Genomic DNA, 26,039 nt, shown 5'->3' with positions numbered 1-26,039 from the left:
AGCTCTCACTAACATGCGCTTTCCAATGAAAAGAACTCCTTTTCTCAGCAGCATCGAATTCTTCTTCCTAACGAGCAAACTGGAATCTGGACGTTTTTGCAAAAACGTCCTGTAGAGTCCACTTGGAAGAGGCTGGAGAGCCCGGGTTCCAGCTGTGAGGAGGAGGAACGTGGCATAAGGGCCATGGAGTGTGCACACTGGGGACTCTGCAGGGTCTCTCCCAGCAAAGGGACACCTGACTTCTCAGGTGTCAATGGGGAGGCACTGAGCAAGGGCGAGGGATGAGGAGGTTATAAACAGCCTCCGCCTGCAGCCTTCTCGTCAGGCCTTAACTGCTGTGGTGGACCTCAGGAGAGCAATCTCAGTGAACGAGACAAAAAGCTCTCCAGGTGGCCAGGTCCACTACTGTGCTGTGCTGGGGACACAGTGGCATCCCAGGAAATGAGTCTTCGTATAGAATGTCCCCGAGGATGTGCTTCTGAGCTCTGGGTGTGTGCCTGAGCACATCTGTCCCTGTCCACAATCACGGTACAGTCACGTGCCATGAGGCTCAGTCCATGATGGTCGCATGCACCATAGTGGCCCTGAGAGATGACCACGGAGCTGACAAACTCCCTCACAGTGACAGCAGCTGTCTCACGCTGCAGCATGAGGTGCCACTTGCCTGCTCGCAGGGGCACTGGTGCACACCGACCTACTGCCCCCAGCACAGCCATGTACTGCCATGACGCTCCAGGGCCACCGTGAATACCAATGTCACTCACATGGGAGATCACAGCCACAGCAAGTGAGTGACACACACCACCAAGACTGCACAAGTACCCCGTGATGCTCACAAACTGACAGAAGGGCCTAGTGACTGTTCCTGAGAGCAGCGCGTGGCCACTCTCCTCCTGGCCGTCCTTGTTCCTAGTAGGACGTGGGCCTAGGGAACTCCCTCAGAGTGTGGATGACACCTCCAACATCTTGCTGAGAGTGGCTCTGGTGTGGCTCCCTCCGCACAAGCACTGTCCCTCCACCTGGCCTTCTGTCCACTTCACATGGCCGGGGATAGACTGTCCCCCCGCCTGGCCTTCTCTCCTCCTCACAGGGCCAGGGACAGGCTCCTTGACAGGTGTGCTAGGAGGCAGCCCATGGACACCAGAGCGCTGAGCACTCAGGACTGGATCATGGCTCCTATGCGGGGTCTGACCACGTGGGCACATGGAAAGCCCGAGGGTACGGGCAGGTGTGGCCTTAAGGCCTGGCCACGGCCGATGTCTGCCCCCGCCCTCCTACCCAGGAGTGTTGGCAGGAACTCCTCAGCCCCTGGAGTTCAGGACCCCAGCCAGGTCCCTCCAGGGACCTGTCTATGGCTGGGAGGTGCCCCACAGTGATTTCTTCAGACTTAGGAAGCCACTGCTGGTTGAGGGGAAGCTCAGCATGACTCTACCACACAGGGTCCTCTGCAGAGGGACGGCCACTGGCTGCAGGGAGGGTTGTCACCATGAGATGCAGAGGTGCCCAGCGGGGTGAGCCCACCACCCTGTTACTCTGCTCTGTGCAGACCCAGGACTCAGGCTCTGTCACACACCAGCGGTTTCCACCAACCCGGGCTCTGAAATTAGGACCACAGGAGGGAAGGCCAGCCGATGGACGACCCTGCCTAGGGGCAGGGTGCCAGGGGACGGGGAGCCACTGAGCCGTGCGGGGGCAGGTTCTGGGTCGACTGCCTGGGCTAATCCGACCACCTCCCCAGCCCACGGCCTCCTCGGGGCAGTCTTGTCCCATGTGAGTCTGTGTGAACGGCAAGGCAGCCAGCTCCTGCAGGTTGTGAGTGACCATCACCTTCACCTACCAGGGTGGGGCCCGTCACCACCACCACCAGACACCCAGAGGATGGAGCGGAAGCATTTCTGTGTGCACATTTATCAGAACTACATGATCTATCCCAGGCGGAGGCACTTCCTGTGGAACGGGGCACTTTGACCCTTCCCGCACAACGCCAAGCTCTGGAGGGCCACCAGAGGCCCAGTCCCCTGGAAACCCTCAGACTGGCCATCCATCCAGAGCCAGGGGTGTTCCTGGGCACCCTGGGCATGTGTGTGGCTTCTGGCCGCGTCGAGGAGGCATCCGACGGGGGAGTTCCGTGCCACCCCTCCATCTACCCATACTGCTCCCTCAGGAGTCCAGCAAGGACAGGAGGAGCTGCCCTGAGTCTCCAAGGAGACAGGGAGAGCCTTGCTGTCACCAAGGCATACGTGGGCTGGAAACCAAAACCCCAAGACTGAGTGTGCAGAGCTTCCGAGCTCAGCAACATTCAGAACAGCAGCGTGTGCACATTTATGAGTGCCACGTTACAGGGGCCTGGGGCAGCATGTGACATCTCTGAAGTTCACGCTGCTGCCCACAGCGTGCAGCACTGTAGATTACTGCATTTGATTCCCCCAAACAGCTTTGTGCGACAGGCATTCCCGCTACCATCCCACTTCGCAGACGGGGACACCGAGCACAGAGATGCTCTTGAACCCTCCCAGGGCCGAGAGATGGAGCAGGGCGCAGGCCAGGTGAAGGGCAGGTCCGTACCCTTTTACATTAAGGATGGTTACTCCAGCCACCAACATCGCAGACACCAGAGTGGCTGAAGGATCATGTGGGGAATGATTATTATTAGAATCTTGGTTCTATTTTGTTTCCTTTCTTAAAAAAAAAAAAAAAAGTCCCAAGAAGTGACACCAGGTGGACTGTGGGAGCAGCCCCAGAGGCTGGCTCTGCAGAGCGCCTACCTGTCCGCCTCCCGCCCCAGCACACCCTCAGGACCCTTGGGTGACGTCACTGCCTGCTAACTGCTGCAGCTGCAGGAAAGGGGACCAGTTCCAGCTTAGCCACCAAAATTGGGACACTTGGGTGCTGGGCTGCTGTGGTGACGTGACACAGGTAGCTAACTGGGAAACTGCCACCTCTGGTCCCACAGCAGGGACGCTCCAGGACAGAGGAGGGGAAGTGGGGGGAGGGGACGCTGCTGATCTGCAGGAGGTAGGAAGACCCATGCAGGGGCTGAGAGCTGCAGTGTCAAAGAGAAGGGTCGGACGCGGTGGCAGGACTGCAGAGTTCCCCTCAGGGCACCTGCCACACATAGGGACAGGGGACATAGGGATGGTACCAGAAACTGATGGGCATGTGCCACCTAAAAGTTGCCACCTTATAGCTCAACGTGGCCAAATGCTGGCAGCTTCTTAGGGTCCTACCTCACGGAGGACGCTGTTCCTCTAGGGAGGAGCAGCACTGAGCCACAGATGGATGAATGTGGACGTGTTCTGAGTGTGCCTCCAGGTCAGCAACCCCCTGGTGGCCACATAGGCCTTCTTGGGTCATCTGTGAAGCCCGTCCGCATGAGAGCCCAGCTCCACTGCTAGCTGAAAGGCCAGGAGCCATGCTGAGCCAGCATACTGGTGTGGGTGGAGAGGTGGGGCTGAAGGTGTGTGAGAAACCACTGCGGTGGCCCCTTGGACCTCTGCAAGGGGCAGTGCTGGGCCAACCATTGGGCCCAGAGGAAGCACCTGACAGAAAGCCTGGGCAGACCTCGCCAACCCCAGAGCAGCATGGAAAGCCATCAGGCGGAGGGGCTTCCAGCGCTCTCAGGAGGGCCAGCGGGACAGTTGAAAGCAACCTTTTTATGGGAGCACAGAGCTGGCCTGAGCTTCCTGTAACCCTCTTGTGTTATGCGCACTGGGTTTTATTTATTCTACTATAATACTCAGGCCACATTCATGCTGTAAGAGTCTCCACTGCAGCAAGGGCCAACATGTCCAGAGGAATTGCCTGAAAATTCAGTCCAGAGAGGCCTCCTCCTGGGAGAGTTCTCCCATGACCTTCCTGTGGGGCTGGACTCTCTTGAAATCCTTCCTCAGAAGGAGGAGCCTCAGGTGTGTCTTGACTCACACCTGGTGCTGCCCTGGCTATGCCTCCAAGGCTGCCCCTGGTCACCCACTTGGCTCCAGTGCTGGCCTGGCCTTCCCTGGGACAGGCTGCTCCCTCGGGCCAAGCCCACGTTCCTCTCACCCCCTCGGGACAGTGTGTCGTCATTATTCATTCAAACCCCGTGTGTCCTGCTGGAGTTGCCGTGAGCACGCATGACGCAGCCATCTGGCACTTCTGGCACTGCCACGCTCATAGGATGACACTCCTCACATGTAAGTTTTAACAGGAGACGTAAGAAACACTGGTGGAAATCGTCACAGGTTCAGTTCAGATCTACCGTCCCAGTCGAGGATGCCAGTGGGCGCCATCTTGGTTTCTGGGGAAGTCGACTGGAAACCATAAAGAGACGACAGCTTGGGGCTGATAAGACAATCCATGGGGAGTTTGAAGCAGAACACTCCGAGGTGGAAAGTCATCCCGTAAAGTGGCACCACCTTCAGACAGTGAGGGGCAGAGAGGCCTAAGGGAGGACGGGGGCCCCTGGTGGGCTCCAGAGAAGGCCTCTGTTGGTGCTGCCACACCTTGGCCAGCAGGCACAAACACAACCTGAATGTGGTTTTCGATAAAAATGAAAACTCAAGTGACAGTTTTCATTTGTCTACAAACATACCAGTTAAATTCTTCTCATTAGAGACTGCACAGACGGCTCTAGAAACAGTTAAACTATGGTTGCTAAAGCTCCTGCCATTCTCATCTGGTGGTGGGAGAGTGGGAAATCAAGAGGAGATGTGTATTTTCTGTTTTTGTGTCTAGAGCCAACTCTAAATGTTTTTGCTATGAAGAGATCTTTCATTCTTCTTAGACATTCTTGAAGAACAGTCACGGAGCTGGCTCTTGTGTCTGGGTAATATTTTCAAAGCAATGTTCAAAATGCAGGTAATGCTTTGTGCATGATTCAGGCCCATGTGTACGTGTGTGCACATGTGGGCATGTGTGTTACAGTGTGCATGTGAATAAGTGGCAAGAATGAGCAAGATTAGGGAAGGTTTATTTTACCTACAAGGTGCCACATTTAAAAACAGGAAGCGTGTCCCTCTCCTTGGCAGTCCTGGCCCATCTCTCTGTCTCTGCCCCCAATGCCCACCTTGGGCCCGGGCAGAGGCAGCATCTTTCCTCCACAGCCTTAAGTGAGACTGTCCCTCAGCCAGGAAGTCCCACTGCCTCAAGTGCTGCCGTGTGAGCTCCTCTGCTCCAGGGCCCTGGTCTGCACGCTGATGTCCGCACTGAGTCCTGCACCTTTATCTGTGCTACGTGTGAGGTGTCACACATGCCTGTCTCTCATCCAGGCCGGAGCTTCCCGAGCCGTGAGGGTGTACGGTGGCCTCCTCTGTAAGACCCATGTCCCGAGTGCCGACGGAGCGTGAGCGGGTGGCCCATACTTGGTTTCAGCACCCACTTACTGAGCACAACTGTATGCCAAATGCCATGCCAAGCAAGGGGAAGGTGGGTCCTGCCCCCGATCAGGGTGCACTAAGTGACAAACCCAACGTGACTAACCACACCGTGAGCTTCAAGAATGAAAGGGCAGGCACCGAAAAATAAATATTTCAAATTATGCCACACAAATCTGCTTTCTAAATAAGCCCAACCTTGGCAAATGGAGAGACTTAAAAAGCAGGCAACTAACCTGTTCTGAGTTATCACTCGGCATTGACTGACTAGTTACCAGGTGGTCAAGATTGTTGTTCTGGCCTCGGGCAGATGAACGTGCGATTAAGGACAACCACACGCTTGCAGACTGTGGTTCTGGGAATCTGAGTTGATCAGGAAGAGGAGAAAAGCAGCAGGCAGGGCAGAGGGGTGTGTAGCACCGGGGACTGAGCCCAGGGCTGGCACATGCCAGGCCAGTGCTGACCACTGAGCCGCACCCCAGCCCTTCTTATTTTAGTTTGAGACAGAGTCTCGCTAAGTAGCTGAGGCTGCCCTTGAGATGCTCCTGCCTCAGCCTCCTGAGTCCCAGATTCTACAGGTGTGGCCACTGTGCCCAGCCAGGTTTGAGGAGGTGGGAGAAGACCTGGTAGGAAGGAGGGGAGAGTGCAGGGGCACAAAGGGGCAGGTGTGGTCAGGAAGGAAGCCAGGGGTTCTTTCTTGGGCAGAAGTTTCAAACTGGCTGAGACAGAAATAGACACAAGTGGCAGAAGACTCTAAATGGACAGCTTCTGCCTGAACGGCAGCTACTGGGAGGAGGAGGACCCCTGCATGGACCTGAGCAAGTTGGAGACATGTCCCAAGACCTGCCGACCACTGTCCAGGGCCAGTGGCCACCACATGGGACCCAGAGGTCAGCTGCTCCCAATGTCCTTCTGCTAACCATGGGGTTCCTCTGGGGGAGGAAGCTGGCAGCTGGACACCTCAGAACAGGAACACAGGGGGGTGCCCAGTTGGATCTTCCCACGTTTCCAGGACCTCGTGTTCTGGCATTTGTCTCAGGCCCCACAGTCCCATACGACTCACTGTAAGGTTAGACTTTATGTAAAAAACATGGCAATTCCGTACAGATATTTCTCCACTAATGAGGTTAACTGTGATTACAGTTCACAATATCTTCATTAGAAGAAAAAAATATGTAAAGGGCTGTTGGGTTCCTTCCCTAGCACCTCACACAAAAAGTGTGTGTGTGTGTGTGCATGTGCATGCGTGTCTGTGTGTATGTGTGTGTACATGTGCATGTGTCTGTGTGTTGGTATGTGTGTGCATGTGTGTGTGTGCACGTGTCTGTGTTGGTGTGCATGTGTCTGTGTGTGTGCGTGTGTGCCTGTATGTGTGCACGTGTGTTTGTGTGTCAGCATGTGTGTGCATGTGTGCATGTGTCATGGTGTGTGTGCATGTGTATGTGAATGCATGTGTCTGTGTGTCCATATGTGTGCATGTGTGCATGTGTGCATGTGTTGTGTGTACATGTATGTGCATGTGTGTATATGTGTTGTGTGTACGTGTATGCATGTGTGTTGGTATGTGTGTATGCATGCATGCGTGTACATGTGTGTGTATGTGTGTTGGAATGTGTGTGCATGTGTATGCTGTGTGTGTGCATTGGTGTGTGTACATGTGCATGTGTGTATGTGTGCATGTGTGTGTATGTGTATCTGTATGTCAGTGTGTGCACATACATGTGTGTCAGCGTGTGTGTGCATATGTGTGCATGTGTGTGTGTGTCTGGGTGGGTGTGTGCATGTGTGCGTGCGTGTGTCTGTGTTGGTGCATGTGTGTGCGCGTGTGTGAGTGCACGTGTGTGTGCATGCATGTGTGTTTGTGTGTCAGTGTATGTGTCTGTGTGAGTGTGTACATGTGTGTGCACGTGCATGTGTCTCTGTATTGGTGCATGTATGCATGTGTGTGCGCATGCATGTGTGTCTGTATGTCAGTGTGTGTGTGTCTGTGTGGGTGTGTGCATGTGTGTGCATGTGTGTGTATGTGTGTCTGTCGGTGTGCGTGTGTATATGCGTGTATGTTGTGTGTGTGTGTGTGTGTGTGAAGAAGATGGCTGGGGTGCTCTAACTGCTGTTGTGCCAAACTCTCAGCTGCTGCACGTTTCACCAGCTGCCTCAGGTGAGGACCTGGGGGTGGGCAGCAGGAGAGACCCTCTTCGTTCCATCCTCTTTCCTGTTTTTGGCTTTTATGCCCACACTGATATTTCCTATTCCAACACATACAGACATGATTTTAAAATGGAAATTCCTTCTGTGGCGAGGATGTTTTGTGAAAGCTGATTGAATTGCATTTACACAGCATAGCAAGTGACAGGAATTATTTTAAGAGGTGAAGAGACCCCAGGCCTTCATGGAGGGCGTCCTCAGGACAGTTGGAGCCCTGTGCAGACCTTCCAGGGCTCCCCAGCCCCTCGACACCTCTGCACTCTTGTGCCACCCAGGCTGACTCACATCGCCTGCTTCCTGCCCCTTCTGCCATTTCCCAAGAGACAGCTCGACAGTTCAATATTTTCTCTCAGAGTTACATAAGGCCAGCAATGACAGGGACAAAAGGCACTCATGCTAAAGTATCTTCCTGTCCTGTTCCACAAAGAGCAGGTGTCCTTAGAGGCGAAGGCAAGTCACACTACTGGCTCTAGGGCTCGTAAACCCGGGGAGCCTGGGATGGAGAATCTCTGGTACAACGTCACACTTTCCTAGGGCTGGACGTCTCAGAGCTCTCTCATCCCAGGGATTGCAAGAGTACTGCCTTAGTTACTCTAATTTCAAATGGACCCCTGTAAGCACGAGCCCTTTAGATAAAAGCCACAAGGCTCAGCTCCTGGCATCATGGTGGGACACTGCCAGCGTCAGGTGGGTCTCCTCGGCACATGGAAAGCAGCAGCCCAGGCCCTCTGCCTCACGTCCCCTGCAGGATTCACAGAGAGTCCACAGAAGGAGGACCAGAGGGCAAGAGCGTCCCTTCTACGTGTTCAATGTGGTTCAGATTCACTAGTGTGCTAAAACCAGCACATGAGCGCTAGGATAAGAACAGGGCATTTATTCTGTCCCCAAAGACATTCCTACATTTACTTAGGAATGACCCTGGGATCAGGGGCCCCTTGCAGGGACGACCCCACCTCAGCTCCGTGTGCAGAGTTAAATTTCACAGCCACACTGAGAAGGAATGGAGATCCCTCAAGCGTCCTTCTTGCCAAACACAAAACCCAACCTGGTCACCAGAAAACATCGGGAGCCCTCAGCCAGGGCTCTGACCAGGACCTGCCACAGGACAGGAAGGTGGTGGAGATCCGAGGTCCTGCTCCATCCTGGACGGGATTACTGGCAAGATAATAGCCGGTAGCTGATAATTACTGATAGTTGAGCTGTGGTTACACAAGTGGATGACCTTGTTCTGGGGACACACACTGCCATGCAGGGGGAAGGGGGGTGTGTGCCACCTCTCAGGTGTCTGTGGGAATGTGCCTTAGAGCAGAGAGTGAGGAAGCACCCGCCCACCCGGGGAAGCAAGGACGGACGGGAGTTTGCTGGACTATTTTTTCCTACATTTTGGGAGTAATTTCAAAATTATTGCAAAATAAAAAGAATTTATCAGGAAGACCCCTTATGATAGTATTTTTAAAAAACGGACTTTTAAAAAAGCATCTTATGGAGCTCTAATACGCTTGACATCTAACTTCAATATTCTGCTATAAGAGTTCCTTATTAGCATTCAGGATATGCAAAATAAGAAAGATAATGACAATAACAATGCTCCTGGGGTCCCCCACCGCAGCATTCCTCATGGCCCTGTGGCCTGGAGACAGGGCTCCAGCAGAGGAGATGCCCGATCCCCACTGAGACCAGCTCCATCATGCCGTCCCTCTGCAGCCTCGCTGTGAATACAGAAGAGACTGTCCCAAAGGCAACCAGCTCTCCATCCCTGCCTTGAGGGAAACCCCTGACTGATAGGGTTTCTGCACCCGTGAGGAGGAGGGGCCCAGCACCTGCCACGTTACACAACCCCACCCAACCTGATGCCCAGGTGTGGGTGCCTGTCTGAGCTGCTGCCTGCAGGTCGCCAAGCTGTCCCCTGCCTCTGGCACCCGTGCTTGTCTTTGCACCTGACCCTTGTCCCTGCAGGCGCTCCCGCTCAGCATGAGCCAGCTGGTGGGGTCCTCGTGTGCTCCCAGAGGCTCGCTCTGAGCACAGCATCATGGGACGGCACCACCTCCTCGTCAAGCCTGAATCCCCTCCAGCCTGAGAAAAGTGCTGCTCCTTATGCGCCTCCCTGTGCTTGGCAAAGGAGCAGGCTCAGTCCATGCCACCCCCGATACAGATCCCTTCACACCAGGCATCCGTAGTCAGAGCCCAGGGACCTCAAGGCCAGCCCTCAGAAGACTATTGCTTACAGAGTCCCCTGGGAAGAGCCAGGTAAGTCCCACTCCATCCTGGCCCAGGCCAGGGTGCTCCACAGACATCCTGGGAAACCAGCGGATGTTCCCAAGTCCTACCTCCTGGTTCCTATCCTCAGCCGGGACATCACAAGACAAGGACCTCATTCACAGTCTCCTCAACACACACCAGTTTCAGTTTCAAAGTGTGACTTCTAGAATTCTCTATGGACTCAACATGGCCTGAAACTGACAGGCAGGTGGCCCTTCTAGCAAATTCTAGGAGGGAGAGGCTATCAGAGGTGCAGATTAGAGAAAGCAGCTCTAGCTTAAAGAAATGGCTCATTTAAAAGGATCTTTTTGGGGACATTTAAAAAACCAATGGAGACACCTAGGATATTCAGATTATCTCATTTACAAAAATTCCAAATGCTGACTACCTTCCTGAGGAAATGCCTGTCGCTTGAAAGCTGGTCTTTATTTTAGTGTTAACTCCCCTTGGCAGTCAGTTCCAAACACCTCTCACCTTTCTCTCTTCAGGTAGCACAAAGCACTTTGGGGTGAGCACCCAGTCGGATTAGCTAAGCACTTGTTAGAACCCAAAGCAAAGCTGGGCAGACCCTGTAGCCCCAGAACAAGGTGAAAGGTGGACAAGGCCCAGCAGAGCCAGCACAGGTCCAGTGCGCTGTGGGAACCTGGGGCCCATCACAGAACCAGGCAGGCGCCAGGTGGGAACCTAGGATGAATAAGTCGGTTTAAGAAAGTCTGACTGAAAGCAAGATAGAGAAGTGGGTGGGGGTCCCTGGGACACTCTAGTGACAGACCAGACAGGAAGCGAGGTCCAGGCACATCATTCAGTGGGGGTGTCTGGAGGACTCTCACACAGAAACCTGACCTCTGAAGGGAGGCAAAGGTTAGGATTCCAAACATGGGGCCAGCGCTGTCCCCAGGGCCACCTCCCCAGGATGCTGTAAGGTGGCAGGGACAGTGCTGGTCTGTGGCAGGGGCTCAGAGGGCTCTGCCTGCGATCCAGAGGGGATGGGATGGGGACTGGGTGGGTGTTTAGACCACCAGGATCTCAGGACACACGAGATGGGAGGAGCTCAGGTTTGGGGCTGAGCTGATACGGGAGGAGAACTCAGGGCCCCTGACCTGCGGTGGGCTGGCTCGCTGTGGCCTTGGGCAGATGGCCAGGCTGCACCCAGCTGCCTGCCGCCCATGCTCCTTCTCAGGCAGAGCAGGCAGCTCATGTGGAAGCTGCTGTTCCCGGGGACCAGCCACCGCCCCAGATCGTCACCCCTGACAGCCACGTGCGGTCGGCCTTGTGATCACTGCTGCTGAACCATGCAGAGCAGACAAGCAGCGAGCAACCCGCCCAGGTCACGGCAAGCATGGGGCAGGGCTGGACTCAGAGGGCAGCCAGGCTGGCTCCCGAGTCTCCCCTCCAGACCTGGCCGCCATCCTGCCAGAGATCCCAGAGGGATGTCCTTACAACACCTGTCCCTCTCCTGCACCTGACCGGCCCCGCCCCAGCCTCGGGCCCACACAGGCAGCCCAGTCCCTTCCACCCCATGGTTCCTGCTGTGGCAGACAGTCGGGCCTCCAGAGGAGCCACCCTCACTTCTAGCCACACTGAGCACATCTAAGACGACACCTATTCTTCATGCCATACGTGAAACTCCTCATGCATTTCAGCTCCCCGTGGAAAGCAGCCCTGGGCTTCCCTGCCTGGGACCCTGCTCTGTGGCTTCTTCTCTGTCTGTCCTGCTCTCGGGGCTGGGGAAAGATCCCGGGACCTCACGCACACCAGTGCTCTACCCCTGAGCCGCACACTCCCGGTTCCCAGGGCCAGAAGAGGGTGGCTGTCTGGACGTGGATTTCAACATCATTTTGAATTCATTTGCCTCCGACACTCTAGCCAGCCCACCCTGGCATATCATGCCCGCAGGTCCTCAGTGAGCAACAGGCCTTTGGTGACATTTTCAGTGTACCCAGACATGAGATGCAAATTCCAGTGCCAGCTGAGGGTGGGGGTGGGGGCCTGGTCCCCAGCTGTTCTTCGGGGAGCTGACACAGAAAGCCCGCATCTCCCAGCAGTGCCGGGCTGAGTGGGGAGGGTCTGGGAGGAAGGTCCAGGGGAGCACCACTGGAGGACGGTGCTGGGGACCTGGGCTCCCATGGAGGCACGCACTCTTACCTGATTTACACAGTGGCTTCAAATTGGCTGATTGATACAAACAGAAACAGCAAGGAAAGCCCCTAAGCTGGATGACTGCCGTGTGTTCTAGAAATTCTGTACTCACTCGCCACCGAGGCAGAGCACATGGGCAGGTGTAGCTAAGAGGTCATGCCCCCAGAGACGGTGGAGCTGAGACCCATACTGGCCAGTCTGGTTCCCCAGACCTTGCCCCAGTCCCTGGGGGGTCCTCTGCCTCTACTTTAACTGAGCACTCACACATTAGCCCAGCTGAGCACCAACCACTAACGAGCTAGCTCTCTGGATTTTTAACTTAGGAGCCATCCGGTGGTAACCATGGGTCATCGACTGCCAGATGGAACTACATTTTGTTGGGGGGGCAATACTAGAACTGAACCCAGAGTCAATTCACCAATGAGCCACGTCCCCAGCTCCACTTCCCTTTTATTTTTTATTTTGAGACAGGGTTTCACTAAGTGGCTTAGGACTTTGTAAAGTTGCTAAGGCTGGCCTTAAACTTGTGATTCTCCTGCCTCAGCCTCCCCAGCCACTGGGATGACAGGCGTGTGCCACAAGGTGAGACTGCTTTTGCATTTCTTATTAAGACTCATTTATTCTCTTCTCCTTAAAAATTTAATGAAACATAATTTTAAAAGAGCTAATACAATATCACATTTGAAGAAGAAAAAATTAACAAATAAGCACTTCAGTTTATCTCAGCAGTGATTTTGCTTAGTTCCACACCAAAGGCTTTTTGGGGACTTGGAGCAACTATGCCATTTTCCTATTAATAATGGACCCACTGATCTTCGATCTCTTGTGATAGTCAATACAGCCTATTCATCTCCTCTCCCTTCCTGTGGATATGAATCAGGTGGGATCCAAAACTGGGTTGCAAAGACCTGGGGCCAGCCAGGGAAGGGGTCTTGGGGAGAGTCAGCGCCCAGCCAGGGTGATCTCAAGTCTGGATACACTGATGGGGAACTCACTATCCCAGGCAACGCGGGCTGGATGAGTCGCCTTGGACCAGCATCTTCCCTTTCCCTTTGGATTTACATGCTGCAAAGCGCTTTTTCATTTATTTTATTTGAAATTCAAATCCAACACATTGTGTTGGATCCTCAGCTTGTTCCCAGAACTCCACAGTATCCAGCAGTGAGCCTCTTGCTGGCTTCGAGGACAGCCGGATCGTTTGCTTCTCATGTCTGCAAGAACTCCCTGTTTACAATGTTGGCTGGTGAAGGGAATAACTGTGTCCTGGGGCTTGAGGTCAAAAGAGCTCAACTGTCATCGTCCACTGAGCTCAAACAAAACCACAACTGGCAGGCGGGTTGGCTCTGGATGATTCCCACACGAGACAGTCATCTTCACCTAAGTCACCAGTTTGCTTTAGCAAACTCTGTGCCACCAAATCTGAACCCTCACCTGGCCTGCGCCTGCTGCTCTGCGCTCCCTCCTGTCCAGTGGCAGGTAGTCTGTCCTTCCGCCCTGTCAATAGCCATTCTCCGCCTGTACTGCCACTTTCTCCTGCTTCACCAGACAATTCAGCCCGTGTGCATTCAGGTGCTTCTAGATCTTTCATCTCAAGAGAAGCCCTCCCTGGCCTCTGCCACCCTTGGACTTGCTGCCCTGCTTCTCAGCTTCCCATCACAGGAGGACCTTTGGAAAGCCTGTCTGCCCTGCGGCTCCAGGGTCCCAGGCGGCACCCTCTCCTTGACACTTGCCAGCCCAGGGTAAGGGCTCTGGGGACCTCAAGCTGCCAAAGCCATGTTACCCCAAGGCCCAGTTGAGCCCTCAGCCCTGCACTGGCCCAGCTGCTGTCCCTCGACCTCTGGCTCTCTCCCCATCGGCTCCTGAATCTTGATCAACGACCATCTCACCAGAACATCCCTGGTCTGAAGGTCCCCAGCCTCCTCCACCCTGGGCTCCAAACCCACAAACCAGGCTTTCCACCCCATCCGCAGGACAGGTATGAACAGCGTCTCCAACCACCAGGAGAATTCGCCGCACCTCCTCACACCAGCATCCGCCCACCCTCTTTCTACCATCTACAGGAAACTCAGGCCAAACCCCTGGCCTTGTTGATTTCTCCATCTCCCTCCCAAACCACGTCCAAAGATAAGCCAGTCGGAGTGGCTCCATTTCCACAGTGAATCCTAACTTGGGCCATTTCTCTGGGTGTCCATGGTCACCAGCTCACACCAAGTCACCCCATCACCTGGCATCTGGAATGCTACCTCAGCCTCTAAGTGGCCGCCAGAGCTCGCCTCCTCCCAGCCCCCTCCCCCATGGCCAGCGTGATCTGGACCAAACACAGTGGCCTCCTGAAGCCCACTGCCCAGCACGTGCTCAGCACCTGGCCCAGGAGGCCAAGACCCGGCCTCTAGCTCTACCCTGCCTATGGCGGTCCTGGCTTCTAGGCAGGGCCGCATTTCCCTTCCTCCCATCAGCCCTGAAGTTTCAGAGTTCAAGTGAATTCAAAGAAAAGGCAGCAGAACAAAGGGGAACCCACCTGTATTTCTAAATAAGTTATTCTTCTAATTTCTCCTGCTGAACTTGAAGAACTCAGAAGTTTGATTTGTTCTGTTTGGGGGCCTGGGGATGGAACCCAGGGATTATGCATGCTAGGCACGAGCTCTATCACTGAGCTACCGGCCCAGTCCCCAAAATTGATTTTTGGTAATAGAGTACATTTGGTTCAAAAGTTATTTTACTGGGGTTGGAGATGTGGTTCAAGAGGGAGCCCCCTTGCCAGGCATGGGAAGCCCTGGGTTTGTCCCCAGCACCGCTGGAGCCAAAGGTGAGAACCTAGAAACTTATGATCCAATAAAATAAGTAGTGTGACTATTTCCAGGCACTCTGGGAAAAATGGATACATGTCCCTGGAAATCGTGTGCATGCATCATAAAATAAAAGTAACATTTTCAGAAGGAACACTATATATTTGATATTAACTTCCTTATTTGTGTAAGTCTAAATTGTAAGTCAGACATACTCTCATTTGATGGGAGTAGACAGAGGGCAGAATGTCAGCATTACAACGGGACTGGAGTCACCCTGGAGAAGAGCATCATCTCTAAAAGAAGATTACATTACATTTGTCTCTGCTAGTGCCCAGTTCTCTTTTATTTTTCGGAGAGTTAATTATGGTGTCTGATCACCAATTTTAAGTAACCTTAAAAAACAAATGTGAAAGTACATGCATTCAAAGGAAATGGTTCCTCAAGTTTTGTATATTTTTATTTAAACTAAATATAATTTAACTTAGAGACCACGTTCATGAATCAAATGGACTCCTTGGATAATACCGACAGTTTCTGAATAAATTGAAAAAAGGCTCCCTTCTCTGTGAGTGTGTCATGAGGAGAAAATGGTGTGGAACTGATTGACTCGTCTTGACCTATTGACACGTGGAGAGATGGCTTTCTTTCCTAAGCATGGAACGTCACTCTGGGCAGACACAGCAGAACTGATGTCCACGTTCACATGTGGTCTGTAAATGTCTACGGGACACCACTGCTGCTTCCAAACTAGACCCCACCGTTTTGGGTGATTTCTCCTACATGCAAAATGCCACAGAGACCTAGGAGGACACCAGCACGCTCTGGCTGGTACAAGGGGGCTCCTGGTGTGGCTGATGTGTGGCCCTGGCCTCTCTGGCCCCGCCTTCCCTTCAACCCTTCTCTGCCATCCAAGTAAAGACAATTTTAGAAAACCAGTGTGCCCCTGTGCCAGGTGCCCAGTCCCTTCCTTTGCCTGGGTGCCACCCCAAACTTCTTTTCAAAAATTCTGGTGGTGTCACAGGCTAAGTTGGGGTGCTTGTCAAAAGCAAAAAATCACAATAGAAGATGCAAATAAGAATGCAGTTGTTATTCCTCATACCAATACAGAGCGTGCGGACAACAGAGCCGTGCTGGAGAGGACGTGGGCCAGCAGGGGTGCCCAGCCCTGCAGCCAGGGTTGACGGAGCCCCTCCACTCACAAACTGGCGACTATACAAACTGTCCTTGAAGATAGGATTCTGAGAATGAAGGCTGTCTCCAAACCACCAAGCCAGGCCACAAAAATGCTAAAGTACTTTCACTGATATCTCTCTTTCTCTCTCTCTCTCTCTCTCTCTCTCTCTCTCTCTCTCACACACACACACACACACACACACACACACACACACGCTCGGGCGCGCGCGCTCTTTTGGTACAACTGTAGCAAAAAATGGCTTTCTGAGGAACTGAATATTTTTCCTTTAAAATCTGCTTCATGGAATTTCCAACTGGCAATATTTTTAAGAAATGTTAATCCACCAAACAAGAGGCCACTAATACTGAAAACTCCCCTCTGCACAAACCAACTGCCAAGCAGTGATGAGGAAGGCAGCCTTCGGAGGGTTTCACTGGATGCAGCACACCTGTGCACGCGCTCTCCCGGTGTGGGGGAGTCAGACGGTGCCCTCTGAGAGTCCGCAGGACTCTGCCCTTTTTATACTCCAGGGAGGTGATTGCGTACCATCAGTATTCTCTACTAATGTAATCTCTGCTGTTGAGATCTGGGATGCTGCTTAATTGTTCATTTTAAAGAATACAGGAAAAAGCTCTACCAAGATTTCCTAAAGGCATGCTGTCTTCCCATGAAATTCATGAAAGCACTTGTGACGGTCCTACTGTCTTTGGTACTTTTAACAAACACGAATATTTTCTTAAAGAGGAAATATTTAAAGAGCTAGATTTTGAAGAGTTAATAATGAATGAGCATTAACACTGATTCTCAATAAGCCATCCTATTAAAAACAGTTATTGAAAATATTTCAGGAAGGATTTACTTACCTGAGAATATTCAAAGTCAGTGATAGGCGCTATGCTCTTGATATAATCTGATCGAAACTGGTTTTCGGGGTTGGCCAGTGGGACTGGAGGTATTATAGTACTCATTGCTGAGACGATTGTCTAACATGGGATGAAGAAAGAAACAGAAAGAAACGTGACATGTAGGCCCCACGTGTGATAATCTCACACATGTAATCTCTACCTGTGTAGTTTTAGAGCACAGACTACTTAATCTTTCTGGTAAACAAAATTAAGAATATTTCTTACCACAATAGCATCTTTGACATTTTTCCTGATGTCCAGAATTTTCTGTTTCTTCTCCCTATGTTGGAAGAAAATTATTAATTTAATTCTCCCTCAGCACTGATTGGTATCCAATGAGTGGGATTTTACACCTCATGCAGCATTGGTAGAATTCGAGATCAGAAATGACTCCCAGGACAATATTTGGAAAGTTTTTACCAGGGAAAGGAAAACAACCCTTTTCTAATTTGTACTCTAAACAAACTTGAATGCCCCAGTCTTATAACTAAAGCATGCAGATCACACAAAAACATGGCAACATTGTGATAAGCACTGCTTGTAAATGCAACGATTTGGCTACACTTAAAATCTACCCATGTGTACAAACAGATGTGAGCAAAAGAGACTTCAGAGAAAAGTACACCTTAAAATACTGCTGGATTCCTTATATGCACTCCACATAGGTGAAGTCAACTGACTAGACATAGAAAATACAGGGAAAAAGAACCACATCTGCACCCAACAGACTCCCCCAGTTATTATTTAGTAAACAATTACTTATTTACATAACATGTACATCATATCAGGTATTATGAATCATCTAGAGGTGATTTCAAGTGTTTGAAAGGATGTGTGTGGGTTACATCAAACCCAGGCCATTTTATGTAACAACTCAGTCACCCCAGGACTTCTGGTATAGGCAGGTGTCCTGGAGGCAATATCCCACCCTCCAAGGACCAGGAACCAGTGTATTGGTTGAGTGCTCAGAGCAGTGCCAATATCGCACATCAATACCCCAAGAATACCTAATAGATCATATTTTGTTAAACAAGTTTTTTTTTTTTTTTTTAAAAAACTACGCACTGCCAGAAGAAAGATTTGCCTAAATTAAGCAGATTCAACAACAGAATTTCAATCCCCCCCCCCCCCCCCCAGCCAAAAGGACTCCTGGGTCATCAAAGGAGCTGCCGAGAGAAAGGAATTGCTGGGAGAGCTGGGAGATAAGTAACAAAGTCTGCATGCAACTCGGTAGCAAAACTGAAATTGGGCTTTCTTACTCAGGATTAAATCCGTTCACGTGCAGGATCCTCATCTGTTTGACGATAGTGCTTTTCCCAGACTCTCCAGCCCCTAGGAACAAACAAAAAGAATGCTGTCAACTGTACGCTCACCGCGTGGCCACCCCTCCCCGCCAACCCCTATTATTTTCCTGCCCCTACGTGGGGATTTTCGCGGACACGCCGGTTGCTGCGGAGGAGCTCGCTGCGGTCGGCGGCGTCGGGTCTCGGTCCCCTCCCGCTCCTGCCCGCCCCGCCCGATGCTCGCCGCAATCCTGGACGCCAGCTCGTCCGTGCGCTCCGCGGGTGCCAGACGCGCCGGGCTCCGGCCGAGAGCCTCCGACCTTACCCAGCAGCAGCAGGCGGTGGGTCGCTTTGTAGGCCAAGCGCTCTTTCTGCAACTGCTTCTCGATCTTTTTGTTGGCCTCACGTCGTTCCTTTTCATCGACGCCCTGGTCTTCTGCGGTCTTGCTGTTGCCCAGACAGCCCATGCCTGCCCGCTTGGGTGGATGTCAGGCACAGGTAGGAAGGCGCACCGAGAGCAAGAGGGAGGTGCAGGTAGTTGTGGGTCCTGCGAAGGCGTCTTTTCTCCTTGCTGCAGAGAGAGATGGTCTGGTCTCCCGGTGTTTTCCGATCGCAACGGGCGGTTCTTCTCCCTCCCTCTGCCTACCGCAAACTCCCAACCAGGAGGACGCAAGCAACACGCGCGGAGGAAAACGCTTTTTGAAGGGACTTAAAAATCTGCCGGATATGCACCGCACAACGCAGGGGGCCCGGGCGCGGGCGGCGGGCTCTGCGGGAGACAGCCAAGGAGGCGCTGCGCCCTCGGCTCGCCCCAAGGCTCCGCGCCCGCGCTCAGCGCCTGGTCCGGTACCGCCCAGCGGGGACCTCCAGGGGCGGCGCGCTCGGCCGGTGCCGGATCTCCGCTAGTGTGGTGGCCGAGCGCAGCGCAGAGGGACCGAGTGCGTCACCAGGTCCCCGCTGGGCGACTGTGGCCACCTGCCGGCGCAACCTGCTCAGAGCCTGGGACACGCGCCCCCTCCCGGGTCTGCACTCCCCGTGGGGGACAGGGGAAGGGGCAAGGGAAGGACGTTGGTTCGGCGGGCAGCCGGGCGCTGACCCCAGGGCTCTAGGAGAGGGGCTGCGGCGCGGGTGGGGTCGGGGGCGGGAGAAAGGGCAGGACGCTTACACTGGCCCGCGTGGGTCCCGAGCCGCAGCCCGCTCCGCCGGCCGCGGCCGCCTGGCTGTCTCGCACCCCGCGCCCGAGAGTGCGTCTGGGCGCGCGCTCCCCGCCTTCCTTGGACGCCTCCCCGCTCCGGGCGGGCGGCGAGGCCTCGCTCAGGATCATGCATATTCTATCAGGGAGGAGGGTCTCGGAGCGCCAGTCACTCCGCCTTTGTTCCCTGCAGTTTCTAGACTGTTCCGCTCACCCACGCCGCCGCCTCCCTGCTCGCTCGCTTTACCTCCAGTCCAGGTTTCTCCTCTGCAGTTGGGGACAGCTCTACTACTTCTCAGAAGGCACCGTGGCGTCGAATTCGGCATTGTGGCTGCAGAGCAGAGAGGGCACCTGTTGTCCTGCAGGGTGACTGAAGTCCAGGGCTCTCCATTCCTCCGCAAGGCAGGCAGCAAGGGGTCAGCAACTTTACTTTGGCAGTGTTGAACTCGCGAGGCAGGAGGGCGAAAGCCACAAGCCGCGACTGGGCCAAAGTCGTGGACACCAGCATCTGTCCACCGTGTATGGACAGATTGCCTTGGGACCAGCAGAACCTGGGCACTGCTCACCAAATCCATGTCTTTGCTCAGATGTTTAAGCCCCCGCCGGCTCTGCCTTCCCAAACCCACACCATCTGTCCGCAGTTTCGCACACTGGCCTCTGTCCTGAGGGAGAAGCCAGGCCTGCCAGTCCTTGCACTTTCCACGTGGCTGGGGTGGGCTTCTGTCCTCTGCACCCTCCAGCTCTCCCTCTCCTCAGCCTCTCTTCCCACACTCTGGTTTCCCGCAAGCAGGCAGACACGTGAAGCTCCGTCCCATTATAATGAAACAAAACCTCAGTCTGGCACCTGGTCAGTTCCACCAGCTTTCCTCCTGCACTGGGCCTCTGCCAGCATTTCCTGCTTCCTGGCCACTCTGTCTTTGGCCTGTGCCTTCCACCCAAAACATCCTCTTTAGTGGGCTTCCAGGACCTCGTCCTCTTCAGGGGAGCCAGCTCTGACCCCTGCTGGAGGCTCCTGCCTTTGGCTCCCCATGCTGCCCTTTGGCCTCTGCTCACCCCTGGCTGGGGACTTGAGCTCTGACTCCCTGAGCCAAGTTCCTGGGGCCTGGCTGCATCCTGTGGACTCCATATGCCCAGTTCTGAGGACATCGGCATCAGACCTGCAGCCTGGTGCACCCTGCCATCCGCCACTGTCCCTGAACTCACCGAGATCTTCAGGCATCTCCAGTTAGACTTACCCTGGACTGAGCCGCCCCCCCCCCCCCCCCCGTGTTGAATGGGCCCTCTCCCTCTGTGCTCTCTCTGGAATAAAGGACCCTGATTTGCAGGACTCCTTTTTATTCTTGCAAACTCCCCAAGTGGCTGTGTCCCTTTGGACCTATGCCCTGAACTGGTGTCCTGTCCTCTTCACTCCTCTGCCTCCACTGAGGCCTTGGGTATCAGCAGAATCCTGACCCTTTCTACCAGGGTCCTCCTGTCTGGCTGAGTCCAGTGCACCTGGCACAATGGTGTCACAGTGACAGTGCAAATCCAGCCACGTCACTGGGCCCACCATCTACAACCCACGGCAGGCCCTGCCAAATCTCTAGCTTCAGCTCTCATTTCTCCCCCTCCCACCCCACACTCCACAGTCCGGAGGAAGTGGTTCAATGTGCCAGCCACTCCCTCCTGGGGAATACCTGTGGCCCCTCTTCTCAGCCAGCTCCTATTTACGCCCATCCTTCAGTCCACATGGGCGCCTCCCTCATGGCCAGGGTTAGGCCCCTCTCGCGCTCTCACTGGGCCCAGGTGATGGCTTGCTACTGCCCCCTCGAGCCCCACAGGCTGTGACACTGCCAGCTGGGCTGGGTCTGCCCACCTGTACCTGCCTCAGCGTCAGAGTCACAGGTACTCTCTGGGTCCTTGTTCAGTGGAATGACGAGTTCGCAAAAGCCAGAGATAGCTCCTGGTCAAAGTGCGGATTCTCGCTAAAGGAATCTCATGATCACACTTTAAATTTGTAAAATAGTTCTCCATTGTGTCACTATATGGGAAATAATACTTTAAAATGAAATAATAACTCTTCTTTTAGAATTTTTATTGGTTAATTACAATTACACTTAACAGTGGGTTTTGTTGTTACACATTTGTACATGATACAGTATAACCCTATCCTCTGGCCCACCTCATCCCTGGTGCCTTCCCTTTGCCTCCCCTCTTTCCTACCACCCCCCCATCAGCTTCCTCTGCTCCACTGATCTTCTTGTTATTATCATGGGCTTCCCTTCCTCCTTTTCTTCCCTTCCTCCTTTTCTTTAGCTTCCACATATGAGAGAAAATGTACGACCTGGACTTTCCAAGTCTGGCTTTTTCCTCTTAACTTGATGGTCTCAAGCCCCGTCCATTTTCTCGCAAATGACATAATTTCATTTTTCTTTATGGCTGAATAAAACTCCATTGTGCATATAAACCCTACATTTTCTTTATCCATTCATCCACTGATGGACACCTGGGCTGTTTCCATAGCATGTTGATAACCCTTCTTGACATGCGCAAACACAAATGCACAGCGTCACACTCCATCCTGAGCTAGGTTAAAGTTCTAGTTTGTGAACCAAGAATGCTTAGCATGGGTGCCAAACACCTGTGAGTGAGCTAGCATGTCTCTGTACAGGTGATAATGTGGCTAATGGGGCAGGCAGTCAGAAGCTGAGAAAATATACATAAAAATATAGTGTGGGGTGGGGAGTTTGTAAAAGTATGGGTTCTTTTTTAATGACAAGATTTCTATGTGTTGTTAGAGAAAGGGAAACAAAAAATTCTGTGAAAACTTACGAAGGGATAATTCAGTTAGAACTCAGAAGCCACTGTTTTAAGACAAACTGATATTCAGTTACCCTGAGAATATAACAATAGGTTTTGATGTGTTCACATTTAGAAATTAAGGTTAAAGACAACAATGTTTGGTATTTAAGAAGGAGTAGATAAGGAGATTCGATGAAACACACACTCTACTGGAACATGCATTTGTTTATCAGCAAGAGAGTGAGAATATCTGCCCTGTAAAACAGCCTCTAGCTATCCATCAGGGTGGCAGTGGGCTCCATCTGTCCGTGAAAAACTTTATTCAGTGTTGGCAATAGTCCCCAAAGACAGGAACCATGGTAACATCACTTTAAGGAGCAGAGGGGTGAGTGAGAGGGTAAATGGCCACAAAGTCAGTGTAACATCATCTATAGTGACGCCTCCACCCACGACAGATGTGACATCCCCAAACATTCCTGTACCTTCCTTGTTCGTGGGAGAAACATTTCTTGTGAAAACTGCGAAGCCAGCATTTGCCTATTACCAGACAGGAACTCAAGACCTGTCCCCTCCCTCCTTGTCTTCTTCCCTTGGTGCTGCCTGGGGAACAACATGAGGCAAGTGCCACATTCCCTGCTCCCAAACTTTTTTTTTTTTTTTTAACCCAATCGTCTGGTCCTCTGCTATTTAAGTGTGAGAAAACGATCCTCATTCGTTTCAAGCCATTGGATCAGAATCCAGAACACTAGCTTGCTTATCTGGAGCAGAGGAGTGGAGCTGTCGGAAAACTGAGAGCCGCTGCTGCGCAAGCATCTGTTGCCAGGCAACCACAGCAGAGCAGCATCAGGCTCCTAGGCAACCAGCGCCCGCCTGCAGGGTCCACCCTGGGAGCAGTGCCAGCAGAGGGCGCAAGCGCGCAAGATCAGGGAACCGCCAGTTCCCCAAAAGCAGTGAGAGAAGGCCCTGCTCACACCTGCTCACACCCAGAACATGAAGGGCTCAAGACAGGAGGCAAAAGGACAAAGGCAAACCAAGCAGATTCTTCCTCACTCTCGCTGATGTTTTTTGTTTTTTTTTTTAAAGAGAGAGTGAGTGAGAGAGAATCTTAATATTTATTTTTTAGTTATTAGCGGACACAACATCTTTGTTTTGTATGTGGTGCTGAGGATCGAACCCGGGCCGCACGCATGCCAGGCGAGCGCGCTACCGCTTGAGCCACATCCCCAGCCCCTCTTGCTGATGTTTAAGACATAAAGAATATCTCGGAAATTTAGTGCATCTGAAAGCTTTATTTTAGTCTTATATTTGGTTTTGTGAATTTTGAACAATGGTTTAAAATTTTGTTTTGGTTTGTTTCCATTCCTCTGACTGAAGGTGACAAATGTTAAAAACAAACAAACAAACAAACAAACCCCAAACCAGTGGTTGTTCTCAGGGGAGCTGAAACCCATGCCCAGGAGAGCAGAGGAAGGGACTGTGTCTCCTGCCAGAAGGAGGCCCCACAACTGGGTGAAAAATCCCAGAGGGCTGCTCCAGTTAAGGACAGCCCAGGCCAGCAGAGCAGTCCAGGGAGGACTCATGTGGCGTGTTTCATGTTAACCGAAGTCAACACAGACATGTGTAACACCTCGGCTGTCTATAGTATTCACACCGTCAAGGTTCTTCACTACTAAAGTGCGCGAAGACCTTGACACAGGGGCATCGAAAGTCGTGGAATAAGAAACTAGTTGATGGGAGGCCAGGGGTCACTTCAGGAAGCAGATGGTCACAGGTGACTGGCCTTTTCTGCACAGGCTTTGTGATCATATCATATGCAATACTGTATCTCCCTGTTTTCCTCCCAAAGCCAAAGTAATGCTAAGAAGCTCTCAGAAGAGCCACGCCCAAGGAATCCCAGCCACCTTGAGTGACGGCTTCCAACACCAAAACAAAAGCCTGTTAGCAGCTCTGACTCCACTTCATGTCCAAAACCCCAGAGTGAAGCACCCTTAGAACACGCCTCGGCTCAGAGGGGAGCTTCATGCCTGTGTTGTGACCGAATGTGTTAAAAAGCAAAATAACAATGCAACAGGCACGTCTGCCAACAGATGAAACTGTCAACGTTCTAGTTAAAAAAACCAGTGAAAGCCACCCAATGGGCAGCTGTACTACAGTTGAGCTGTGTGACCCCGAAGGCGCACGTGATGATGCTGGCCCCAGCCTGAGGCCCTCCTGGGAGACAGGTGAACCCTAAGAGGTGAGTCCCAGTGGGAGGTCTTTGGGTCCTTGGGGGGTACCCTCAAAGGGCACACGGGGACCCCAGTCCTGCCTCTTCCGTTCTTCCTCCTCCCAGCCAGAAGCGATGGTTCTGCCATGTGCCACCCCCCTGGTCCACTTTCTGCTTTGCTACACAACCAAAAGTAACAGGGACCCCAGCCACAGACTGGGACCTCTAAAAGCAGGAGCCGAAAGAAGCCTCTTTATACGCTGAGCATCTTGGGGGTCTGTCACAGTAACGGGAAGCTGATACGCTGCAGAGGTGGTGGCAGAGCCGATCCGGGGACTAGAGTGACTAGAGGTAACCGCACACTTTAAAACATATTTTACAACTAAGTGAAATTCAGGGGCTCCCTGGTATAGGAGGGGCAGCCCTGGAAGTGGAAGTCAGGGTCCCTGTTGATTTCATTCAGCTCTTCACCTCAATCAGCCTAGGGAGGGCTTGGATGGCAGCAGATATTCACACACATGATGTTTAATTGATATAACTGAGTACTTGTGTGAAGTTGCAAATAGTCCGGCTAGCTTTAAAGACAGTTTTCCCTGACTAACAAGCATCAGATGAAGTAAAATGTAAGCATTTTGCATATAATTCTACCACACATGAACAAAACCTCCATCTTAAGGAATGTTTATGATAAAACAGATATTTAGCACTTTAGATGGTTCTAGATCCATGAGTTTTCACATTCTCAAATGATCATATTCACTAACCTATTTTCTTACCAAGTGAATCAGACCCCACCAAGTCCCTTGATTTGGCATGAAGAGAGAGACATGTGGCCCCCCACTGTAAATGCTTCCCAATGCTCTGTGTTGGTGAGAGCTTGGGTGGGATTTTACCAACCAGAGAGCAAACAGAGGGGTGCAAGGATGTAGGAGGGGCCCCCTCCAGATCTTACTCTGCTCTTGGCCTCAAATCACCCACACAACTTTGGACTGCAGCAGACACTCACTCACATGCTCTTTAACTGACATATTTGAATACTAAGCATAAGTCCCCAAAGTAGCGAGGCCAGCTGTGAAAGCTGCAGTGCATGAGTTCCTGCACGGAACCCTGGTTCTGTGCCGCACTTCAGACTTCTCCACCTGCCTGCAACTGTTCTTGTGTTTTAGCAAATCTCGCGCGGCAACAAGCTACGAGGGAAGCCAGTTCACAGACTCCAGGTCCACGTCTGCACAGCTCAGGTGCCTGTCATTAACACGTCTGCTCCTTCCGCATCATCTGATGAACGTGTTACAGATCGGATAAGAAAAGTGTAAGGCCCGTCTCTTACCTTCTTCAACAGCTGGGGATATGAGACTAACTGTGAATTTAGCATCTCAAATCCCTAAATCCAAAATCGGAAACTTTTTTGAACAATGTTAGGACACGACACCTGACCTTGAACGGCAGACAAGTCATGGTCAAAACGCGGGCGCCCTGCGTTTTTATAAGCATGTCGTATAAAATGACCTTCGGGCTGAGTGCATAAGGTGCCTGTCAGACATAAATGAGTTTCAGGTTCAAACTTGGGTCCCATCTTCGAGGAATCCAGTTATGGGTACGTGAGATTCCAAAATCTGAAACACTTCCTGAGCATAAGGAGCTCAGTTGGCACACTCCAGTGCTGCGGAAGCCGCACGTGACAGCGCGCACGTGCCGAGGGCCAAATGGTGAGGAGGGGACTCTGCTGGGCGTGTGAGGGACAGAACTGGGAAAGGC

At 52.5% G+C, this 26,039-nt stretch overlaps 1 protein-coding gene across 3 annotated transcripts in view; it reads right to left on the bottom strand.

Annotated features, from left to right (window-relative positions):
* Positions 1-26,039, bottom strand: part of Gnal (G protein subunit alpha L) — a 117,216-nt gene that overhangs the window by 66,068 nt on the left and 25,109 nt on the right. Inside the window, exons 1-5 of one of the 3 annotated variants that reach the window (XM_076837022.2) lie at positions 18,431-18,572; positions 18,082-18,154; positions 17,884-17,886; positions 17,048-17,102; positions 16,781-16,900 (exon numbers count right to left, since the gene is read on the bottom strand). In XM_076837022.2, coding sequence (XP_076693137.1) covers positions 16,781-16,900; positions 17,048-17,102; positions 17,884-17,886; positions 18,082-18,154; positions 18,431-18,572 — 393 coding nt within the window. Of the gene's footprint in view, positions 1-16,780; positions 16,901-17,047; positions 17,103-17,883; positions 17,887-18,081; positions 18,155-18,430; positions 18,573-26,039 lie in introns of those variants that run through there. The other 2 variants (XM_076837023.2, XM_076837021.2) reach the window with 2 other exon arrangements.

This window comes from Callospermophilus lateralis, chromosome 17, assembly GCF_048772815.1.
Source record: "Callospermophilus lateralis isolate mCalLat2 chromosome 17, mCalLat2.hap1, whole genome shotgun sequence".
In the NCBI taxonomy this organism is placed as follows: domain Eukaryota; kingdom Metazoa; phylum Chordata; class Mammalia; order Rodentia; family Sciuridae; genus Callospermophilus; species Callospermophilus lateralis.
This window is presented reverse-complemented; position numbering and strand designations above follow the sequence as displayed.